The sequence below is a fragment of the Lonchura striata genome, chromosome 14 (genome assembly GCF_046129695.1).
Source record: "Lonchura striata isolate bLonStr1 chromosome 14, bLonStr1.mat, whole genome shotgun sequence".
NCBI lineage: Eukaryota > Metazoa > Chordata > Aves > Passeriformes > Estrildidae > Lonchura > Lonchura striata.
This window is the reverse complement of record NC_134616.1, coordinates 747,892-766,713: the sequence shown is the minus strand read 5'-3', so window position 1 is coordinate 766,713 and position 18,822 is coordinate 747,892. Positions and strand designations below refer to the sequence as shown.

General features: G+C 48.5%; 1 protein-coding gene across 4 annotated transcripts in view; it reads left to right on the top strand.

Annotated features, from left to right (window-relative positions):
* Positions 1 to 18,154, top strand: part of MCF2 (MCF.2 cell line derived transforming sequence) — a 50,770-nt gene extending 32,616 nt beyond the window's left edge. For 2 of the 4 annotated variants that reach the window (XM_077786463.1, XM_077786466.1), the window contains 17 exons: positions 695 to 783; positions 1,347 to 1,435; positions 1,658 to 1,724; positions 3,704 to 3,819; positions 3,924 to 3,993; positions 4,311 to 4,403; positions 4,726 to 4,818; positions 5,769 to 5,894; positions 6,646 to 6,867; positions 9,108 to 9,200; positions 9,472 to 9,550; positions 10,463 to 10,532; positions 11,009 to 11,115; positions 11,214 to 11,323; positions 11,642 to 11,754; positions 13,128 to 13,228; positions 13,473 to 18,154. In XM_077786463.1, coding sequence (XP_077642589.1) covers positions 695 to 783; positions 1,347 to 1,435; positions 1,658 to 1,724; positions 3,704 to 3,819; positions 3,924 to 3,993; positions 4,311 to 4,403; positions 4,726 to 4,818; positions 5,769 to 5,894; positions 6,646 to 6,867; positions 9,108 to 9,200; positions 9,472 to 9,550; positions 10,463 to 10,532; positions 11,009 to 11,115; positions 11,214 to 11,323; positions 11,642 to 11,754; positions 13,128 to 13,228; positions 13,473 to 13,525 — 1,691 coding nt within the window. In that variant the 3' untranslated portion in view covers positions 13,526 to 18,154. The remainder of the gene's footprint in view (positions 1 to 694; positions 784 to 1,346; positions 1,436 to 1,657; positions 1,725 to 3,703; positions 3,820 to 3,923; positions 3,994 to 4,310; positions 4,404 to 4,725; positions 4,819 to 5,768; positions 5,895 to 6,645; positions 6,868 to 9,107; positions 9,201 to 9,471; positions 9,551 to 10,462; positions 10,533 to 11,008; positions 11,116 to 11,213; positions 11,324 to 11,641; positions 11,755 to 13,127; positions 13,229 to 13,472) is intronic. The other 2 variants (XM_077786464.1, XM_077786465.1) reach the window with 2 other exon arrangements.
* Positions 18,155 to 18,822: the final 668 nt, after the last annotated feature.

Genomic DNA, 18,822 nt, shown 5'->3' with positions numbered 1-18,822 from the left:
CCTCTGGCCTTCTGCAGCCCCCAGACTCCCTGGTTACCCTGGTGTGATCACCTGCAGCAGCTGCCCCAGCTGGGCTCTGCACACCAGTGTGCCCCAGAGCCTGCCCGGGCCCCTCTGGGCTCTGCAGCATGTCCACATTGTTCTTACCAGCCATGGATGATGCCAACAGCTCACTGCAGACTGGTGCTTTGTGTCTCAGCTTCCAGCTCTCCTCTGTAGCTCAATTGCAGCTTGTAATCATTTACTGGCAATATCAATACATTCGTGCAAGATGGAGAAACAGTTTATTGCAGCTGAGCATCTTGTCCTACATTCATAAAAGAACTTTCAAACAGTGTCCTAGCAGGGGATGTTCTTTTCTGTAGTTTATTTGCCTTTATTGTTTTTGCTGTTATCATCTGCTCAGGCTTCAGACACTTTGTTAGGTTGTGATTACTATGTTCCCTTAGGGAGCATTTTGTTTTTTCTAAATATTTGTACTTTATGGCCTTTATGACCGTGGGATGTGCTGTGTGGAATCAGTATTGTTTGAGATAAATACCCTTTATTTTGTCAGTTTGCTATCAGTACTAGCTAACTAATTATTTATTCTTAAGGTGTATCCCATTTTTCTTCCTGACTTACTGATTTCTGTCTGAAGAGTCCCCTTCACCATAGATGCACATTATGTAATTCTGCTTTTTTTCTATCCAAGGTGTAGATTTTAATTCCAGTTTGAAATTTTCATTTGATCTCTCTCTCCCTGGGAAGAAAACTTCAAGAAAAACTCCAAGTTCTCGCAAGGTAAAAATTAATGAAATCAGAGTTATTTTTATACAGGGAAAAACTGAAACTGCTCTGAACATTGAGCATACTTTGCATTTGGAGAGACTCTTTCTCCTTTTAAAAAACCCAATCAAACCCAAACCCTCTTGCATGCATGTGCTTTAGTTGGATTAGTCCAACACCTGAGCTCTGTGTTGACTGATTTTACAATATCCAGATACCTATTTCCTGTGTGTTGTTCCCTGAAGTTATTTCTTACATAACAGATGTGTGCATTAGGAAATATCCCCTTCCACAGATATTTCCCCTGTGGAAACTGTTCTCTGGCCTCTCCACTAAGGAATTATGTTACCAGTATTTTCAGATCTTGTGTAGCAGAGTAATTTCTGGGAACATTTGGCTGCCCATTCCATAAAACCCTTTACATAAAACCCTTCTAAGGTTTACTGCCCGAGGTTGTTACAGGGAAGCGGGACTCGTCCTTGCCCAGGGAGTTCCTGGCTGGCACAGGGCTGGGTTCCTCCTGCCCTGCAGGGCCCTCCTGCAGCTCTTCCCTGCCATGCATCCCTTTTCCCTTCCAGATCGAGGTCATGCACGACTACCAGGAGAAGAGGAGCTCCCTGCAGTGCTTCATTTCAGACAGCGATGACAGCTTGGATATTCTGAAGGGGTGAGCACTCGCCCATTCTCATCACCTAAAATTGTGTTTATTTCTGGCCAGTCCTTGCCCCATCCCCTCCAGCCTGGCCCAGCTGTCCTCACTCGTGCTTTTACCTCTCAGTTATTAATGAGATCACAAAATGGTTTGGGCTCCTTGAACTGCACTGATCACTCGTGGGACTTTTTATAGACATGGAAATAATGCACTTCTATTTTTTTTTTTTCATTTTAGCCATGTCATAAATGAGCTTATAGAAACAGAGAGGGTGTATGTGGAGGAGCTCTTCACTGTTCTGACGGTGAGTGACTTCTCCAGGTTGCTCTTGTACAAAGGGCACCTGCCCCTCTGTCAGACTGAGCAAAGATGGGACAGGGCAGGCTTCCACCAGGCTGTCAGATCCCAATCTAGCCACAAATGCTCAGGTTTCTCCTTAGGTTGCTTTTGTTGGAGGCATCTGCAGGAACAGTTGGTGTCAGGATGAGCTTTTCACCGACAGTGAAGGAGAATCCTTCTATTTGTACACAAAGCACTGGTAATCAGCCTCAGCAGTGCCTGTAAAACATACAGAAAGCTGTTTCTTTTGACTGTTCCTTAATTTCCTTTACCTTGAGGAGACAAAAGGAAGCAGCTTGTGTTTTATCCTTGGGAGGGTTCTGTCTCAATACTGTGAACTTCATGACTGTATGAAGCACATAACTTTAGAAAGTTGATAATGATTGCTCATACCGTCATTTTAGACTTACTACTTTATTCCAAAATAATTCTTGCTGATGGCCAAAACAAGCTGGCTGTTGAATAGCTTCCCCCACACACGTTTCTCTCACCCAGGAGCAAGCAGGATGTAAATCTGTTGTAGTCACACATAGTTTCCCTGCACTGATTGGGTTTTTGTTAAACCACTCTCTGTGGTGAAGCACTTGGCAGGTACACAGATTTGTTACAGTGCACATCGAGTTGAGATAGAGAAAAATGGACAGATAGACTTCAGTTTTCTGAAAATTCCCTTTAAAGAGGGAAGCCTGCTTGCTGGCAGTACATAAAAATGACTAATTTTCCAGATACTTATCATCTATTGCATCCTTAATAAACTACAAAATGCCTGCTTAGTGCAAGGAGTATTGGTTCCAAGCACAGTTACTGTGAGAGGTGAGTTTGGAAGGCCAGAGGAGATGTGCTGTACATGCTGAACACACTTTTGCTGCCCGTGTTGGAAGGGCCTTGGTTCTGTGCAGCCCTTGGTGGCCAGCAGGGCCAGCCTGAGCTGTGGCCAGTGGCATTCCTGGGAGCCTCTCTGCACTGCTGGTGCTGAGCTCTGCTCCCTGCACTGCAGCTAGGGAATTTGCCATATCTGCTGCAGTGATGGCCTGTTGCTCTAGGGAGCTTTACATTAAATCCTGGTTCCACCCAATAGTTTGTGTTTCAGTGCTGTCCCTTCCAGCTCCTCCCCAGTTTGGGAGCTCCTGATGCCAAGGGGCAGGAGGAGGCAGAGGGCCCAGGATTGCTGGAGCACTGAGGAGCACTGGGTGACCCTTGTGCTCAGCGTGTCTTGTGCAGGAGCAAAGAGGCCACGGATTTTGGATCTGATCTTGAGCTGTCTCTGCTTTGCAGCTCTCCTGCAGGGGCTCTGGTGAGGCTGTGTGGAGCTGCACTCTCTGCACGCACACACACACACACACACACACACACACACACACTGTGTCCCGTGTCCCCTGGTGCTCTCCCCACACATGCTCCTGTGGCTCCTCTCCTTTGGAGAACTGGGAGCATCTCTGCAGTGCTGCCAGCCCCTGTCCCTCACCTTTCCCCTCTGGACCACAACCCTGTGTGACCCCCAGGGACTGAAGATGGGGTTTAGAGACCAAAAACCAGGGAATAGAAGAGATACTGTGATGCTAGGGAGGGGCAAAATGACTCATATGATTTTAGAAGGTAAAAATGAGCGCTTATTCAAAAGCAATTCTCTCTTTTATAGAGAACATCATGAGCGTTAATTCCATTGGTCTTAGAGTAAAACCATTTCACCTGATTGGTGCACTGGGCTTAAGTCAGTGTGGTAGAACATATCTATAGACATATGAATGGAAAGCAAGATAATCAATTGCTCTGGGACTTTTTCCCAGGCTTAGCCTGGCAGAAATCTTTCTCTTTTTCTCTCTGACTGAACTGAGAACATCCACAATATTGCACTTAGAAAGATCAGATTGAAAGTCTGTTCATGTCCCCTTTTGATCTGCCTTTGAGGGATGGCAGCTGAGTGGGGGCCCTTTTCCCTGGCAGGGCTACAGGGCTGAGATGGATAATCCTGCCATGCTCATCCTCCTGCCCCCCGTGCTGAGGAACAGGAAGGACGTTCTCTTCGGGAACATGCCCGAGATCTACGACTTCCACAACAAGTATGGTGCTGCTCTCTGCCCCTTCCATCATCCCTGGGAGTGCTGGACACCCAAACCTCCCCCTGCTCATGGCTCTGCTCTTGTCCCTTCTCCCTCTCTTGCAGAATTTTCCTGCACAGCCTGGAAAACTGCCTGGGAGCACCTGAGAGAGTGGGATGTTGTTTCCTAGACAGGGTGGGTGAATCATTTTATATAAAGCAGACTCAAGGGCCTGAGTTTCTGCTGGCTTATCCCACTCTGCAACACCTCAGTTATGCTGGTTGAGTGAGAGGCTCCTGGCCCTCAGGAGCAGCAGCCAGGCCAGCAGAGATGGCAGAGCAGCTGTTGTGGGCACAGCTGTGCCCCTGCTGTGCTCTTTTCACCCAAACTGTCGCTGTACAACTAAAGTTGGCAGCAGAGGAGGAAGAACACACAGTCTGGGTGCTGGCCTGAGCTGCTGCCTGGCAGGACTGGGTCCCTGAGGGTGACTGACCCCTGGGCTTGCCTTGCAGCGGGAGGATTTCCAGATGTATGAGAAGTACTGCCAGAACAAGCCCCGCTCTGAGTCCCTGTGGAGGCAGTGCTCCGAGAGCTCCTTCTTCCAGGTGAGTGAGTGCTGCTCCCCCAGGCAGGGACTCTGCCTTGTCCCAGCACTCCTCAGCAGCCCACAGCTCTGAGTTCTGTCTGTGCTGTGTGCCACATGCACACCAAATACCACAAAAGGAGATGCTGGCGTTTCTCCTAGCCCTGTACGAGGCAGATCCACTCACTGGAGTTTGCATGCTGTTACAATAGTTCTTTAGCTGTGGCTGCCATTCAGCACTTTGACATGAAACCTTTGAAGGCATCAAACCCCACAGCTGTGCTATGCTGTTGGAATATCTGCTCACAGATGCTGCAGAACTTAGGCTGACTTCTGTGTTCCAGGAATGCCAAAGAAAATTGGAACACAAACTGGGGCTGGATTCCTATCTGCTCAAACCAGTGCAGCGCCTGACAAAGTACCAGCTGCTCCTGAAGGTATTCCGTGTTCTGCTTCCAAAGCACATCAGCAGAGAGATTAGATTTGGTTTATTTTTCAATTAAAGGTTACCTGTAAATCAGCACTGAGCTTTGGATGATGTATTGCTTGTCTTGGCCTCTCCTGAAGTGACTTTCAGTGAAGATGAATGTTCACATACCTGAAAAAAGACCAAGACCTTTTAAGAGGCCATTTTTTAAGCAGAGAAACACTGTTTGAATCTGCTCAGAGAGGCAAAATTACAGAAGCACCTGTTAGAAAACCAAGCCAGAGATGATCACGAGGATCTGATGAATGAAATAAATTGTTGCATCTCTTCTTCTCCTCGGGTGTTGATAGCATCTGTAATCTTCAATTTATCCTTGTGTCCTCCATCTGAGGCAGGGCAGTGCAGTTATTCTCACTTTGTAAGGCAGGAGTAACACTTGGGTAGTATCTTCTGAGCCACCTTCCAGCCTCTTGAATGAGCATGCATGCAGCTGGAGGTAAGCACAGGAGATCTGAAATGAAACTAATTTTATCTCGGTGGTAGAATTCTGTCCTCCATTTCCTGACCTGAAGGCTCTGGATTTTATAAATTCTGTTCCTTGTGCCTGCCAGTCTGGACAATCATCAGTGCAAGCTCCTTTGAGGGCATATTGGCACTAATGGAAAACCCCAGCCTTACTTCCCATATCTCACCAAGCAGGAAAACACAACACAAAGGAATCAGGAGAATGTGATGCCTCTCTATGCTGACACCATCCTAAAGGAAACACATTAAAAATATACCATCCCTCATTGAGCTGCTCCACACCTCACACTGACTGTGCTTTAGAGGGAGCCTTTTTCCAGTGCCATGAAAAAAGAAACTCGATGTAGGTCATTTCTGGGCATTGGAAACTTTGGGCAAGGTGGAAAAATCTGCTTTGTTAAGTGCAAACATGTGCCCTCCTATTTCTATTTTCAGGAGCTGCTAAAGTACAGCACGAGCTGTGATGGGGTTCAGGAACTTCAAGAAGCTCTGGTTGCAATGCTGGATTTGCTGAAGTCAGTCAACGACTCCATGCATCAGATTTCAATCACAGGATATGACGTGAGTACTCTGAGCAAAGAGCCCTTGCACAGGCTGGGTGATGCACTGGCCACGGGTGGTGTCCAGGATGTGGGAGCTGGCCCAGATCAGAACATGTGAGGTCAGGGAGCCCTCACAGGGGACAACCTTCATCTCATTTCAGGGCTGGGCATGTCCTGAGCTGCACAGTGCCCACACTTGCCACCTTGTGGTTTTCTAGAGAATTTTTCCAGTGTGCCCCACTGTGTTCTCATGGCTGACCTAACAACTCTGCTGGGCTGTTTCTGTGGCATTTCCCATTCAGCACTTAACAAACGACTTCTGAATCTGAATTTGAAGGCTGAATTTGAGCCTTTTCCATCGGAGTGGTTGTCTTTTCTAGGGTTTCAGAGAAGCTGCTGATCCCAGGCCTGGCTCCCTGGAGAATTCCATCTTCTGATACCTCAGTTCAGGCTCAAATCTCACTTCTGTGTCCTACTAAAGTAGCCAGAGCCCTTGACATGCTCTTCCATAGGAGCTGGATGGTTTTCTGTTCCCTTTAGTTCTTCCAGTCTCTGACCTTCTAGCCTAGCTGCAGCCCTGCATGGGACCTGTGCTCCCCCTGGCACCAGGTCACCCCTCCCCAAAGCTCCTCTGATCCTTCCAGGAAGATCTATTCTTAGAGGGACGTGCCTTGGAGCAGAGCTGGCCCCGTGTCCCAGCATTGTTTGGAGAGTCCTCTCACATTTAATTCAGCTCTTTTTCCTTTTTTTGTTTGTCACGCTCTCCCCAGGGTGACCTGAGCGAGCTGGGGAAGGTGTTGATGCAGGGATCTTTCAGTGTTTGGGCAGGACACCGAAAGGGGCCCACCAAAATGAAGGAGCTGGCCAGGTTCAAGCCCATGCAGAGGCACCTGTTCCTGTATGAGAAAGCCTTGGTGTTCTGCAAGAAGCGAGAGGAGCACGGGGATGGCTACGACAAAACCTCCTCGTACAGCTTCAAGCACTTCCTGAAGGTCAGGAGCTTCCAGTTGTGTTTGTGAACCTTGGGGTGTTTTACACAGCCACGTGTATGGCAGAGCAGCAGCTTTGCAGAGCCAGGGGGGTTTTTTCTCTGACATGGGGGCTTGTTTGCTGCTGCTGAGGGCTGTGCTGTCTCACAAATGTGCCACAGCCATGGAAGGCTGGCACTGAATGAACTCTGAGGACCCCCAGAGCTGAGGCAGCAGCTGGGAGAGCCCCTGGCTGGAGTCAGGGCTGTGACTCTGCCAGGGAAGGGGAGCTGTGCCAGTGCCAGGGGTGCAGAGGTGCCTGGCCCCTGCTCCAGTCCGTGTTCAGGCCTGGTGAGGCCACGGGAGGGTGTTTGTGTCTTCCCCAGCCCACCTGGGGGAGAGCGGCTCCTCCTGCCCCAGGGGCTCTGCCTGGCTGCTCCTGAGCCCTGTTTTCCACCCACAGGGGGATGCAGGGTTAACTCTTCTTCCTCCCCATTCCCTTCTCCTTTGGCAGGTTCCAGCTGCAGCTGAAGGGACAATTACCAAATGACAAGGGCAGCCTACAGCAAAATATGAGGGGTGTAAACAGCTATAAATGCTAACTATTATCAATAAAATTCCCAAAGTGCTGCTCTGAAAGAGGTCTCCTGGCATGCTGGGTGTGATGAGCAGTTCTAATATCTGCAATGCCAGGTGAATTGCCTGGTGCCAGGGGAAGCTGATGCAGCTGAGCACCAGCCCAGAGCTTTGCACTAACCCAGCCTGGTCTGCACTGCAGGGATCCAGCAGCTGGCAGCAAATCCTGGGCAGGGGGAGGAAATGGAATTTTAGAATCCACTAGCCTGAGTGAACAGACCTTAGATCTGTCTCTTCCTGGCACTTGTTCTTTGCACACCATAACAGATCATCCAAAATTTCCAATAGCTTGATGCCTGGGTGGTTTTGTAGGAGCCTCTATAAATTGCCAAGGTGAACAAGGTGCACAGAGCTGGGAATTGCAGTGGCTGGATGAGGTGCTCCCTGGGCTGCAGCTTTCACAAATTTTTAAGTTTTTCTAAAGCCAAAATGGAGCCTCATCCTGCTTTCTGAAGAGGAAATGGCTCAAGCTGTGCCAGGGGCGTTCAGCTTGGATGTGAGGAGTGGGCAGGCACTGGCACAGCATTTAAAGCCCTGTGGATGTGGCACTTGGGGACAGGGGTGGCCTTGGCAGTGCTGAGGGAATGGTTGGGCTCAGTGGGCTCGGGGGTCTTTTCCAGCCTAAGCGTTTCTGTGATGTCAGGAGCACCTCGGTTCCTGCTCCCTGGGGCTGTTCATGTCCCTGAACAGGGGCACCACCTGCTGAACAGAACATTTGTGCATGGCACCTATGCTGTAAATCATCCAGATCTTCCAGACCAAAAGCTCTGGGCACGCACTTACTGTCAAGGAGGAACAGCAGTGTTGAACAGATGTTATTTCTGGGGTTTTGTTTGTGTTTGTAGTGGATTTGTCTAATCCAGTCTGTGTGAATAATTTATGATAGATGATACCTTTATTATTACATCTGTTCCAAAACATGCAAGTGGAACTGGAGCTATTTTTGACCATCCTTTAATCAGTGAATAATTGCCAGCACACCCTGCTTTAAGGGAGAGGATGGTTCATGTGGTGTCAGGTGTTACACAGTTTTCAGGAGGGAAGTTGGAGGTCTCCTGCTGCTGAAGGGTTTCCAGTCATGGTTTGAGCTTGGTTCAGGTGGGTCCTGAAGGATTTGGGCCTTTGGTGTTTCCATCCAAACCATCAGAAGTGGTTGGGGAGAATGAGTAAAGCAGCACTCAGCTGCAAGCCTGCACGTGTCCTGGAAGCCAGGCTTGGGGCAGCTCAGGCTGTATCCCAGCAATTAACCTGCTTTTGGAAAGAAATAATGCATGTGGATAAATAACATGGATTACAATATATCACACATTTACAAACCTTCATATGCCAAATCTGAGAAATTCTGTGCTGAAAGAGGCAGCTGAGGTGAGGCTTCAGTTGGTTCCAGTGGTTCCCAAGTGAAAAGTTCCCAAAGGTCCATTGATCTGTTTTGGAAGGCTCATCCAAAATGCAGCTGATGGAAAGTCAGGGGGAAGGAGACTGATAATGACTTTCAGTTGCCATGTAAATTGAAATTGATGAAACATGTTAAATTTGGGGCAGGCAGGTTTAACGTGCTGGCAGAAGTCTGCATTCCTAGGGAGGAGGGAGCTTGCACTGTGTTTATTTTTGTTTGTTTGGATTTGCAGATGAATGCAGTTGGGATAACTGAGAATGTGAAGGGAGATCACCGGAAATTTGAGATCTGGTACAGCGGGAGAGAAGAGGTGTACGTGGTGCAGGTTTGTACCTTCAGAAATCTGGGTGTTTGTGAGAAGAAAATGGTCCACTGACCTTCATGCTTGTAGTGGTAGCTCTACAATTTCCACTGTGCCTTGCCTGCATGTAATGGGAATCACCAATTTTAAAAGATCAAGACTGTTTAAAATTTAGTGGTAGCTTTGGGAAAAAGGGGGATTTCAGATAATTACAGCATAGGAAAGTAAGATTTTATTCCTACATTATAATGGATGACTCTTAATTCAAAATTCAGACAATTTTCTCTTCTTCCAGGCCCAAACAGTAGATCTGAAGATGGCATGGTTGAATGAAATAAGAAAAATTTTGTTCAAGCAGCAAGAGCTTATAAAAGGTAGATTTGCTCAGTGGCTTTCACTCTGCAGCAGAAGCTTTCTATTGGCACGTTGCTGATCTTCAAGTCACTAATTCTCGCGGGAGAATTAATTTTTAGAAGCCTGGTAGCAAAATGCTGGAGTGAGGCCCTACATTGCAGGGAAATAACATGACTTGGAGCAGTAAAAACTGTGTGCTTATGTGAAAATGAACCACAGAAGTATGTTTTTTGGTTGTCATTACCTTGGGCATTATTTCACATTAGTTATCATCGGTTTAATTCAATGAGATACAAACCAGATGCCTAATTTGAAGCATATCAGGAGCATGCTCAGTGCTGGATTTGTGTTAACATGCCACTTTAATCAGAGTTAAGTCTGTGCTTTGCAAAAGCCCAGAGGTCTGTTTTTCTCTGGACAGAAACCAATAGTGTGGCAGGCACATTCTTCTCTCTCTCAGGATTTTTCATAGAGGAGCACAGAGAGAAGAAAGAGAAAACAATTTCTGTTTCTGCTCCTTGTTTTCCCATGTGGAATGTGTTTGGAGAATTGTTTACCTGGGGTGTTGCTTGGCTGGATTCTGGTGAGGATTGTTTGAGCCTGGTGGCCAATCCAACCCACCTGGGGCTGGGCTCTCAGAGAGGGACACGAGTTGTGAGGACTTAGATTTGGTAGTTAGAAAAAATTAGATTTGTAGTTTTAGTATCTCCTTTAAATAGTACATAAATGTATTATAGTACAGTTATAATAAAGAAATCATTCAGCCTTCTGAGCTGGATCAGACACCATCATTCCTTCCCAGCGGGTTCTCCTGCATTTCCAATACTCAGGGTTGTACAAAAGGTCTCACTTTTCAAGCAGTGCTTCGGGGGGCGGGGGGGGTGGTTGGTAGTGCAGGAGTGGATTTTAAGTGTGTTTGCCTGTGTTCTAAGCAGCAGGGGAGAAGCAGCAGCCTGGCTCGTGCTCGGAGCAGCTCCCGCTCTCCTCCCAGCCACAGGACAGGTGAGTCCAGGCTGGGCTGGGCCCCTCCCAGTGGGCACCAGTGCCAGCTGCCAGCCTGCTGCTGCCTCTGTGTGACCCTGTCCCTGGGCAGGGGACAGCAGGGCTGCTGCTCACCCTTTGCTGGCCTGGGGACAGGGTCTGCAGGGCACCCTTGAGCCTGGCAGCTCGGCCTGAGCTGCAGCTGCTCTGCAGATGGAGCAGAGCAAAGACAGAGCTCTAATTCAGGGCAGAGACACTGCAGCAACCTCCTTTCCCCTCCCAAAAAGATTGAGTCTCCTTTCCCCTCCCAAAAAGGGGAAAAGAAACTTCCTTTCTCCTCCCAAAAAGATTGAGAGCCAGGCACTAAGTCCTTAACCTTCACAGCTACATACACTAAGAGGTGCCAGTGCAATTTCTGACCCTGTTTAACAAAAGCTGGTGGAGTTGGCTCATCTGTGAAGTGAAGCTAAGCCTGGTTTTGTTTCCGAGCCCCTCAGGAAGCAGCAGAGAGCCTCCATCAGCTCGGAGGAGAACGACTCGGAGCGCAGCAGCCCGGTGCTGCAGGACTGCGGGCTGCTGTCCCCCCAGAGGCAGCCCCCCAAAGGTAGGCTGGCACGGCCCCTGGCTCCCTCCTGGGCTCCCTCCCGGGGCTCCCTCCCTCCCCTCGGGCCGCGGGCCCAGCCTGACCCTGGGCTCTCGCAGGCTGGCCAGGAGGGTCCCAGTCCCTGGAGATCTGCGAGGGGCTGGACGAGTGGTCGGGGCAGCAGTACCTCTCCACCTGCTCGGACACCGAGGAGGAGGAGAACCAGCTGGTAGGTGAGGGTGGGATGGCTCTGGGCTTGGGATGGCTCTGGGCTTGGGATGGCTCTGGGGTTGGGGTTGGGACGGCTCGGGGTTGGGATAACTCGGGGCCGGGATGCTCACCCAGCCTGCCCTGTGCTCCTCGCTGCACAGTGCATCTGTCCTGTCCCTGTCTCAGGGTTTCCATATCTCACTCTGGGGAATGAGAAGATTTCCTGAGAGAGTTTAAATTCTGGTAGCTGGGAGGGCTCTGTCACATTCCCTGCAGCAGTCAGAAATCACAGCTGCATGATGCAAAATGCAGCTGAATAAGTTTTTCTCTCTGCCAGTCTCCAGGAAAATACAAAGCCCTTGCAGACTGCAAGAGGAGAGGCTCAGAGGACCTGCTGGTGAAAAATGGGGATGAAATTCAGCTCTTGCATGAAGATGGTGAGGGACAGTGGTAGGTATTTTAGAGTTCATTTGCCTTATCTCTAAGAGCCTGCAGGGCAGTCCCTTGAAATGTCACTTGCCTGGTGATACACTCATTGCAGCCCCTGACTGAGCTTTAGACATTCCAGAAGGCTGGAGAATTCATTCTCTTGCCAAGATGCCATCCACACTGACTTGGCCTGGGGAAACGAGTCAGGACTTCCCTTGCCACGGGTCTCTGCCTGCGCTGGGTTTTGCCAACACCTTCACAGCCCCTCTTGCCATGCTCTCCCCACTGCAGATGGTGCTTCCCTTTGTGCACCCCAGCTCAGCTCCAGGCTTTGCTCCTCTGGGATTGTTACCAACCACAGTGGGGAACTGGGAGGTGTTTTCCTCCCTCAGACAGCTGTGGGAGTGTTCCCTGCACTGGGGGTGGCTGCAGGCTCTGTGTCTGTCGTGGGTGAAGCTGTGGCTCACAGAGAACACCTCACAGCTGCTCCTCTCCTGGGGCTGGGAGCTTTCCTGGGGCAGGGTCCCCTCCTGAGACCCACAGCAGCTTGGCTGAGCTTTCTGGCTCTTCCCTTTCCAGGATGATGCTGAGCAGCTCTCCCCAGCCAGCCCAGGCTCTCGGCAGGAGGGAGCCCAGTGTGCCCAAGCCTTGTTTGGGGTGTGGGAAGGGTGATGTTGGCAGGAACCTGGTCATGTCTATGCAGGCACCAGCCTGTAAATGCACAGATGTCAATGCCCCGTGCAGGATTCCTGGCTGACAGCTACAGCCCTTGCACTGCAAGGGAAATCAGAACAGGATAAAATAGAATATTTCAACTGCAAGGGGTCTGCAGGGATCATCTAGTCTCACTGCATTTTGAAAAATTCAGTTTGTTGTTCAGATGCAAAGCATCTCAGGGTTGCTGAAAGTTCACCACTCCTGGGGGCTCCTGCCAATGCCAAAGATTTCTCACACCAAGCTTTTTGTTAGCACAGATTTCACTGCATGGGTGAGACAGAGGGTTGTCACTTAGGAGGGTTGTCACTCACTATTTCCAGCTACCTAAATCTTGGCTTGAATTTACTTATATTACCCTGACTAAAATCATCCTACCAGTCTAAATGGCAAAGTAAAATAATTGCCCTTGACTTTTCAGTAGCTTTTCAGTAGCCAGTTTTCCTCAGCCTCCTCTGGAGGTCTTGGGCAGCATGACTTGAAAGGGGGTCCTGTTCTTCTCCAGTGTCTACAGAGGGTGTAGGCTTTTAAATTAGGTTCCTAAATTTAGGTGGGAATGATGCTTTAAATGCAGAGCCAGGTCCTGTTAAAATACTTCTCTGGTTGGAGCAAATTGTTGCCCTCACCAAACTGCTCCTGGGCTGGTTGGCTTCTGTTCCTAATGCTGTTGTCATTCAAAGGTTGGTGAAAAACCTAAACAGAAGAAAAGAAGGCTGGATTCCTGTCCACAGTCTGCAGATTGTAGTCGGTGACTGCAGATTTCGGAATGCCAAAGTTGCAGGTATTTGATAGCACGCCTAGCAGCAATATTTCATATCCCAAATCAGGTCTTTTAAGCCATTTGCATTACACTTGATGTACTAAATCTGGCTGCATATGCCTCTGCTGGAAAGATAGGAAAGCAAGCAGCTATTCCAAAAAGCCTGCAAAAGTAGCAAACTAAGCTTTTTTGTTTGTTTAACACGTTAAGACGTTTCTGAGACTTTAGGCACTAGTAAATTAAAACCAAGCATTTAAAAATGTAGATTTCATTGCAAGAGCGCTGGGTAGAAGACCGGGGAGAAGAGATGGAGTCTGACCAGGGATTCCCAGACTGTTTTCCTCTTCCCTGCTGTAGCCCAAACCCCGTGAGAACAGGAGGCTCTAAGCAAAACCTCCTCCTGCTGCACAAGACATCGTGGCCTGACCCCAGCGCTCACAGGCAATACTTCCTCCCTGCTGCCTCACTCCTGCCCTCACTGCTGCCTGCTGGTCAATCCATCCTTAGATAAATCTGTTTGAAACAGGTGACCGGGTTTCAGCCAAAGGCTTGGATCTCCAAACCCAGAGTTCTCATTTTCTAGCTGGAACTGTACATAGAAATAGATAGGGAAGCATAAGAGATGACACAAGAAAATGCCTTAAGAGCAGCCTGTTGCCCTTGCTGTGTCCACAGTGTCACTGCTGCATGTGTTGCCTCATCACCATGCTGTCCTCTGCAAATGGGAGACCAGGGCTGGAGATGGAACAGCTCAGGAAGCCCACGTAGACTTAGTCCATTAAAAAGAAATTAAAAATCACTAGCTATAACTGTATGAAGCAAATCTCGAAAGGAGTTTTCTCTTTAAATACTTCTTTCTGTCAGAATATTTTTTTATGAACGTGAAGGAAGCCATCTGAAAGGCTTAAAATTCCAGTCAGCTCTTGGTGGTTTTTGGTATATTGCAGTGAAGTCCTTCCTATGCAGGAAGGTATTTTTTATCCCCTTGGTTGCAGGGCAGGCAGATCTCACAGACTGAAGGTTTGCTATTTTCTGTAAGGGGTAGTTTGACCAGTGCTCAGAGTTTGCTGGCAGCCTGTTGTCAAGATGCAGTTATGGCTCCCTTGACCTCTCCATGTATAGCTGCCCCATCTCACCATGTCCTATGCAGAAGGGTTTTCCAGCTCTGAATGCATCTCAAAAAAAGCTGCTGGGAAACTTTGAACCCTGGTTTGCACTGTCAGTGGTCAAATCCCCAAAAACCTAGAGGCTGTCAGCTCTGGACTGGTTTATGAAGTTGCCTAGCTCCAGCTGAGGGAATTGCACGGGATGAAGGCACAGAAAATGCCTCCTGTGAGTCCCCAGCACTGCCCAGGCACTCCAGAGCCGTGTCCCAGGCTCTGGGAGCGCTGGGGCTCTGGTTTCCCTGCCAAGGTAACTGTTCTCTCTGCTGTTTCTGACGCTGCCTGCAGTCCCAAGGCACAGTTCTAATCCTGCACACGCTCCAGGAAGCCCTGGGGATGATGCAGGATGTTCTCTTGCTATTTCCTAGAGCTATTCCTGCAGCTCAGCAGCATGTCCTCACAGCCATGAGCAGCTTGCAGTCTGAAAATTGATTTTCACACGGCACTTCTGCACTCAGAATTCCCTTACCCCGGGGGTGGTGACTTCACCCTGCCGGTGACCACGGACTCCTTGGCAGTGGCTGGGCTGGGCTCTCTCCTCTTCCTCAGAAGATGGAGCTCTTGCTCCAGCACAGCCAGGGAGGCTTGGGCAGCCAGGCAGGGGCAGGAGGGAGCCTCGGGTCCCTCGGGGACTCAGAGCTGCTGGTGCTGAGTGCTCTTTGCATGCCAGCAGGGTAGACTTGGCCAACACCTTGTGGGGTCCCCGAGGGCTTGGAGAGGCTTGGAGTCACTTCAGTGCTGGCATTTTGTGGGGGCAGTGCCTGTCCTGCTGCTCAGCTCCAGCTTCCCCTAATTAAAGCTCTGTGTCCAGTCACACAATTCATAGCAGAATTCACACAATTCTGGGCTTTGGGATTTTTTTTTCAGGGCAAAGCCTTTAGCTGAATAGAATCAATCCCTTACTTTCCCATTGCTCCTTAGATTTATCCTCTGGCCCAGCACAGGATGGCTGATGCCTGCATGTCTACAAGCTGTTCCTCTCCCCTCCTGCTAATTATTCCAGTGTTGAGCCAGTACAGATCATAATGAAGTTACAGGGAAGTCTTTGCTCTCCTTTTTGAAGTTAGCAGAGAGGTGTTTGGTAAATGCTTCACTTCCCAGCCATTCCAGCTTTGCAAATCCATGGTCCTCTCGTAAATCTTGGCCTGGATATAAGTCATGAGGTTCTCTGGGAGGAAGGTGGCTGGCTTGGAGATCATTTTGAAAATGAATTTTCCTTCTGGTGTGCCTCTAGCTGTAGGTTCTGAGATTAGTCCTTGCTGCTTTCTTGCAGACAGATTTATTCTCTCTGCTGTGCAAACCCACGTTGGATTTTTTAATGTGCATGATGAAGGAGCAGTTTTGTATTGCAGGCAGTAACATGCAGAGCTCAAAATGGGAAATATTTGGAGAGAACTGTGCTGAGAAAGGGCAATACTCAGAATGCAGCTCCTGCTTGAGGCTCACCCATGTGCTGGTGGTTTCAGCTGCCTTGCAAGTGGTCAGGCATTGCCTGATTAGCTGACTTGGCTTCTCCATGAGCTAACACAGAGATGCCCTGCCCCTCATGCTGCAATGGCTGCAGCAAGGCTGGTGTGTCTGTGCAGGTCCCTTAGAGGCACTGCTGGTTTCTTCTGGCCTTTGGAGCACAAGGCAGGGTCTCTCCTATGCCCTGCAGTGCCAGCCAGCTTCCCAGAACAGCTTTTTAGTATAAAACTGAATAGCCACAAAACCATCCCCAGCCTGACAGGAGAAGGAGCCTAGAGAAGGTATCAGCTGGCCTGGCTGGATGATGAAGTGGTAGATGATGGAAATGTCACACCCTGTGGTCCTGCCTTAGTCAAGGCTCTCACTGAAGGCAGTGGGAGTTCAGCTTTTAGGGAGGGATGCAGGAGTGCATTTATTTTTTTTCTGTCCTACAAATGTTACATGATTACAGGGAACAATGTATTTCTTGGAATAAAATGCTTTAATATTAACATCATTCTCCATTACTTTATAGATGCTGCCCTGTGTAACACGAGAAAGTTTAGTTCCCCTTGAATTAAGGGTGAACTAGCAGCATCCTATTTTCGATGCTCTTTGGAAGCTTTCAACTCAGTGTTACAGAGAACTAGCACAGTAGTTGGAGCTGTCCTGTACTATTCATCACATTCACAGACCTCCCCAGCTTCATCTGCACTGAGTGGGACCGGGGTCCTAAGCAGCTTCTCATGCTCATAAAGGAGGCCATTCTCTGCCCTTTGTTTCTTTTCGCCTGTGGAAATTCTGGTATTTTGTTAATTTTTCCTGCTGTTTTTCCATGACATACATCATGTTTCATCAGAGAAGTCCACTGCAGTTTCCTGACACTTCGTTTAGATGCTTGAATTTTCTTCTACAGGTTGAAGTAGGTTTTGCCTACTTATTAGCTGACAACTGTTGAAGTTGCAAACAAGAGTTGAGTTTTGGTAAACCAAAAAGAAAAACAAAACCAAACAAAGAAGCTGTATGTCCTGCTTCATTGATTTTATGGGTGGGTTTTTCTTAAATATCTGCTTCAGCTATGTGAATGTAATGTTCTGTAAGAGCATCATCTGGCTGACTCCCATGTGAGGAAGCAATAACACTAAAGATCCTCTTTTTGCACTTAGGGTCTGACTCCAGCCCATTGCAGTCAGCCTCCCTGATTTCAGCCAGGTCTGGATCAGGTCAAACTGACACCTCAGGGTTGTCACCAAGCACTTAGGGTCCCAAAGTGTCCCAGGGCTGAAACCTGTATCTAGCAAGTGTTGAAGTTTACATTAATGTATGTACTTTGGAACACGTGCCATAAATCCAAGCTAAATGTCCATGTTTGCACTAAGGATGTTCTTGTGATAAGACTTTTTCAGCATCTTTAACAATAACCTATTGTTACCTATTGAATTTTTGAGAAGGGAAAAAGAATGTTGAAGACTCATAGTTTAATTTTGTGTTTCTTTGTCTAGATTTGCTTTTGTAGAGCATAGGTAGGTACAGGTGGTTTGAATTTTAAGCAGATGTGTGCAAAGAGCACCTGAGTGTGTGGAGAGCAGGGTCAGTGGTGTGCATGCAGAATGCATTTGCTCTGCCACAGCCCAATGAAATGTTTACACCACGGACTAAAGGGGGCCCTTTATGATCTGATTTTCTTTGTGAGCCCCAGGCCCAGCTCAGCCGTGCTGGCTTTGGTGTGGGGAATTGCTGAGCTGCTGCTCGGGGCTCCTGGGGCTCCCCAGGATGGGGTGACCCTGTGCACCCCCAGGGCCAAATCTGAGCTGAGCAGCACCAGGACCCAGCACACCCCGGGCACTGGGATCACAGTGCACAGCTGCTAAACCCCTGAAGGTTCTTTTCCTCTACTTTCCAATCAGTCGATGCACTAATTAGGTGGGAAAGGCTTAAGTTACTGCTGGGGCTCTTTACAGTGCTAACTATTCTTGTGGTAACAATTCACATTTTGAGGTACTACTGTAAATATTTGTCTGAAACATAGCACACATTGCATATTGAATGATTTTAATCTTTTTGTCTTCCATAATTTTAAATCTAAGCTTTTATTAATTTATGAGGTTGATAAGTTCTGCAAATCTGAATGTACAGTCTGAGGTTTTTAACATTTGAAACTTTGCACACATGGTATGTTCCCCCGAGTATGCTGTTGAACTAGGCTCTTCATGTGTATGTATAAATTACAGTGGAGACTTTTCTCTGACTGCAAGTTTAAATGAACTATATTGTATATGTACCTGTAAAAATGTGTCAAATCTATATTTAAAGATTAAAAACTTGTTAAATAAATCCATCTGAGACTATGCAATTCTGTTCAAAGACACATCTGCTGTAATTCTAGAGGGAAAAAAGTGCTCACAGTGTTGGTTTTACTTAATTTCCTTGGAACAACTTAAAACCTTCTTACACACATTTTGATTTTAAGGTAAGCAGTGGCAGATGATCCAAGTAGTTTCTTGCTGGATGCAGTGGCAATGAAAGTGACACCTTAGCACTTAGACTGAAATATGAATGAGCAGCTGCTGACACCCTGCCCTGGCTCAGGGTGTCCCCAATGTGCCCTGCCTCCATCCCAGCAGGGTCAGGGTGTCCCCAGAGTGCCCTGTACCCATCCCAGCACAGCTCAGAGTTTCCCCAGTGTGCCCTGTACCCATCCCAGCAGGGTCAGGGTGTCCCCAGTGTCTCCTGCCTCCATCCCAGCAGGGTCAGGGTGTCCCCAGGGTGCCCTGTACCCATCCCAGCAGGGTCAGAGTGTCCCCAGCCTCCCCTCCATGTGAAAACAGCTGTTTGGGGGCACTGGGGGTGCACTGCTGGGCGTGTTCACCTCCCTCGTGGGCTCCTGCTCCTGGAATGCTGCTGGGGCACCAGTGCCTGCTGGGCTTCCCTTGCCCACACTGCTGTGTGCTAACTGTGGTCAATGCTGGTGGCACACTGGCCTGGGACATGTGTGAACCATTCCCC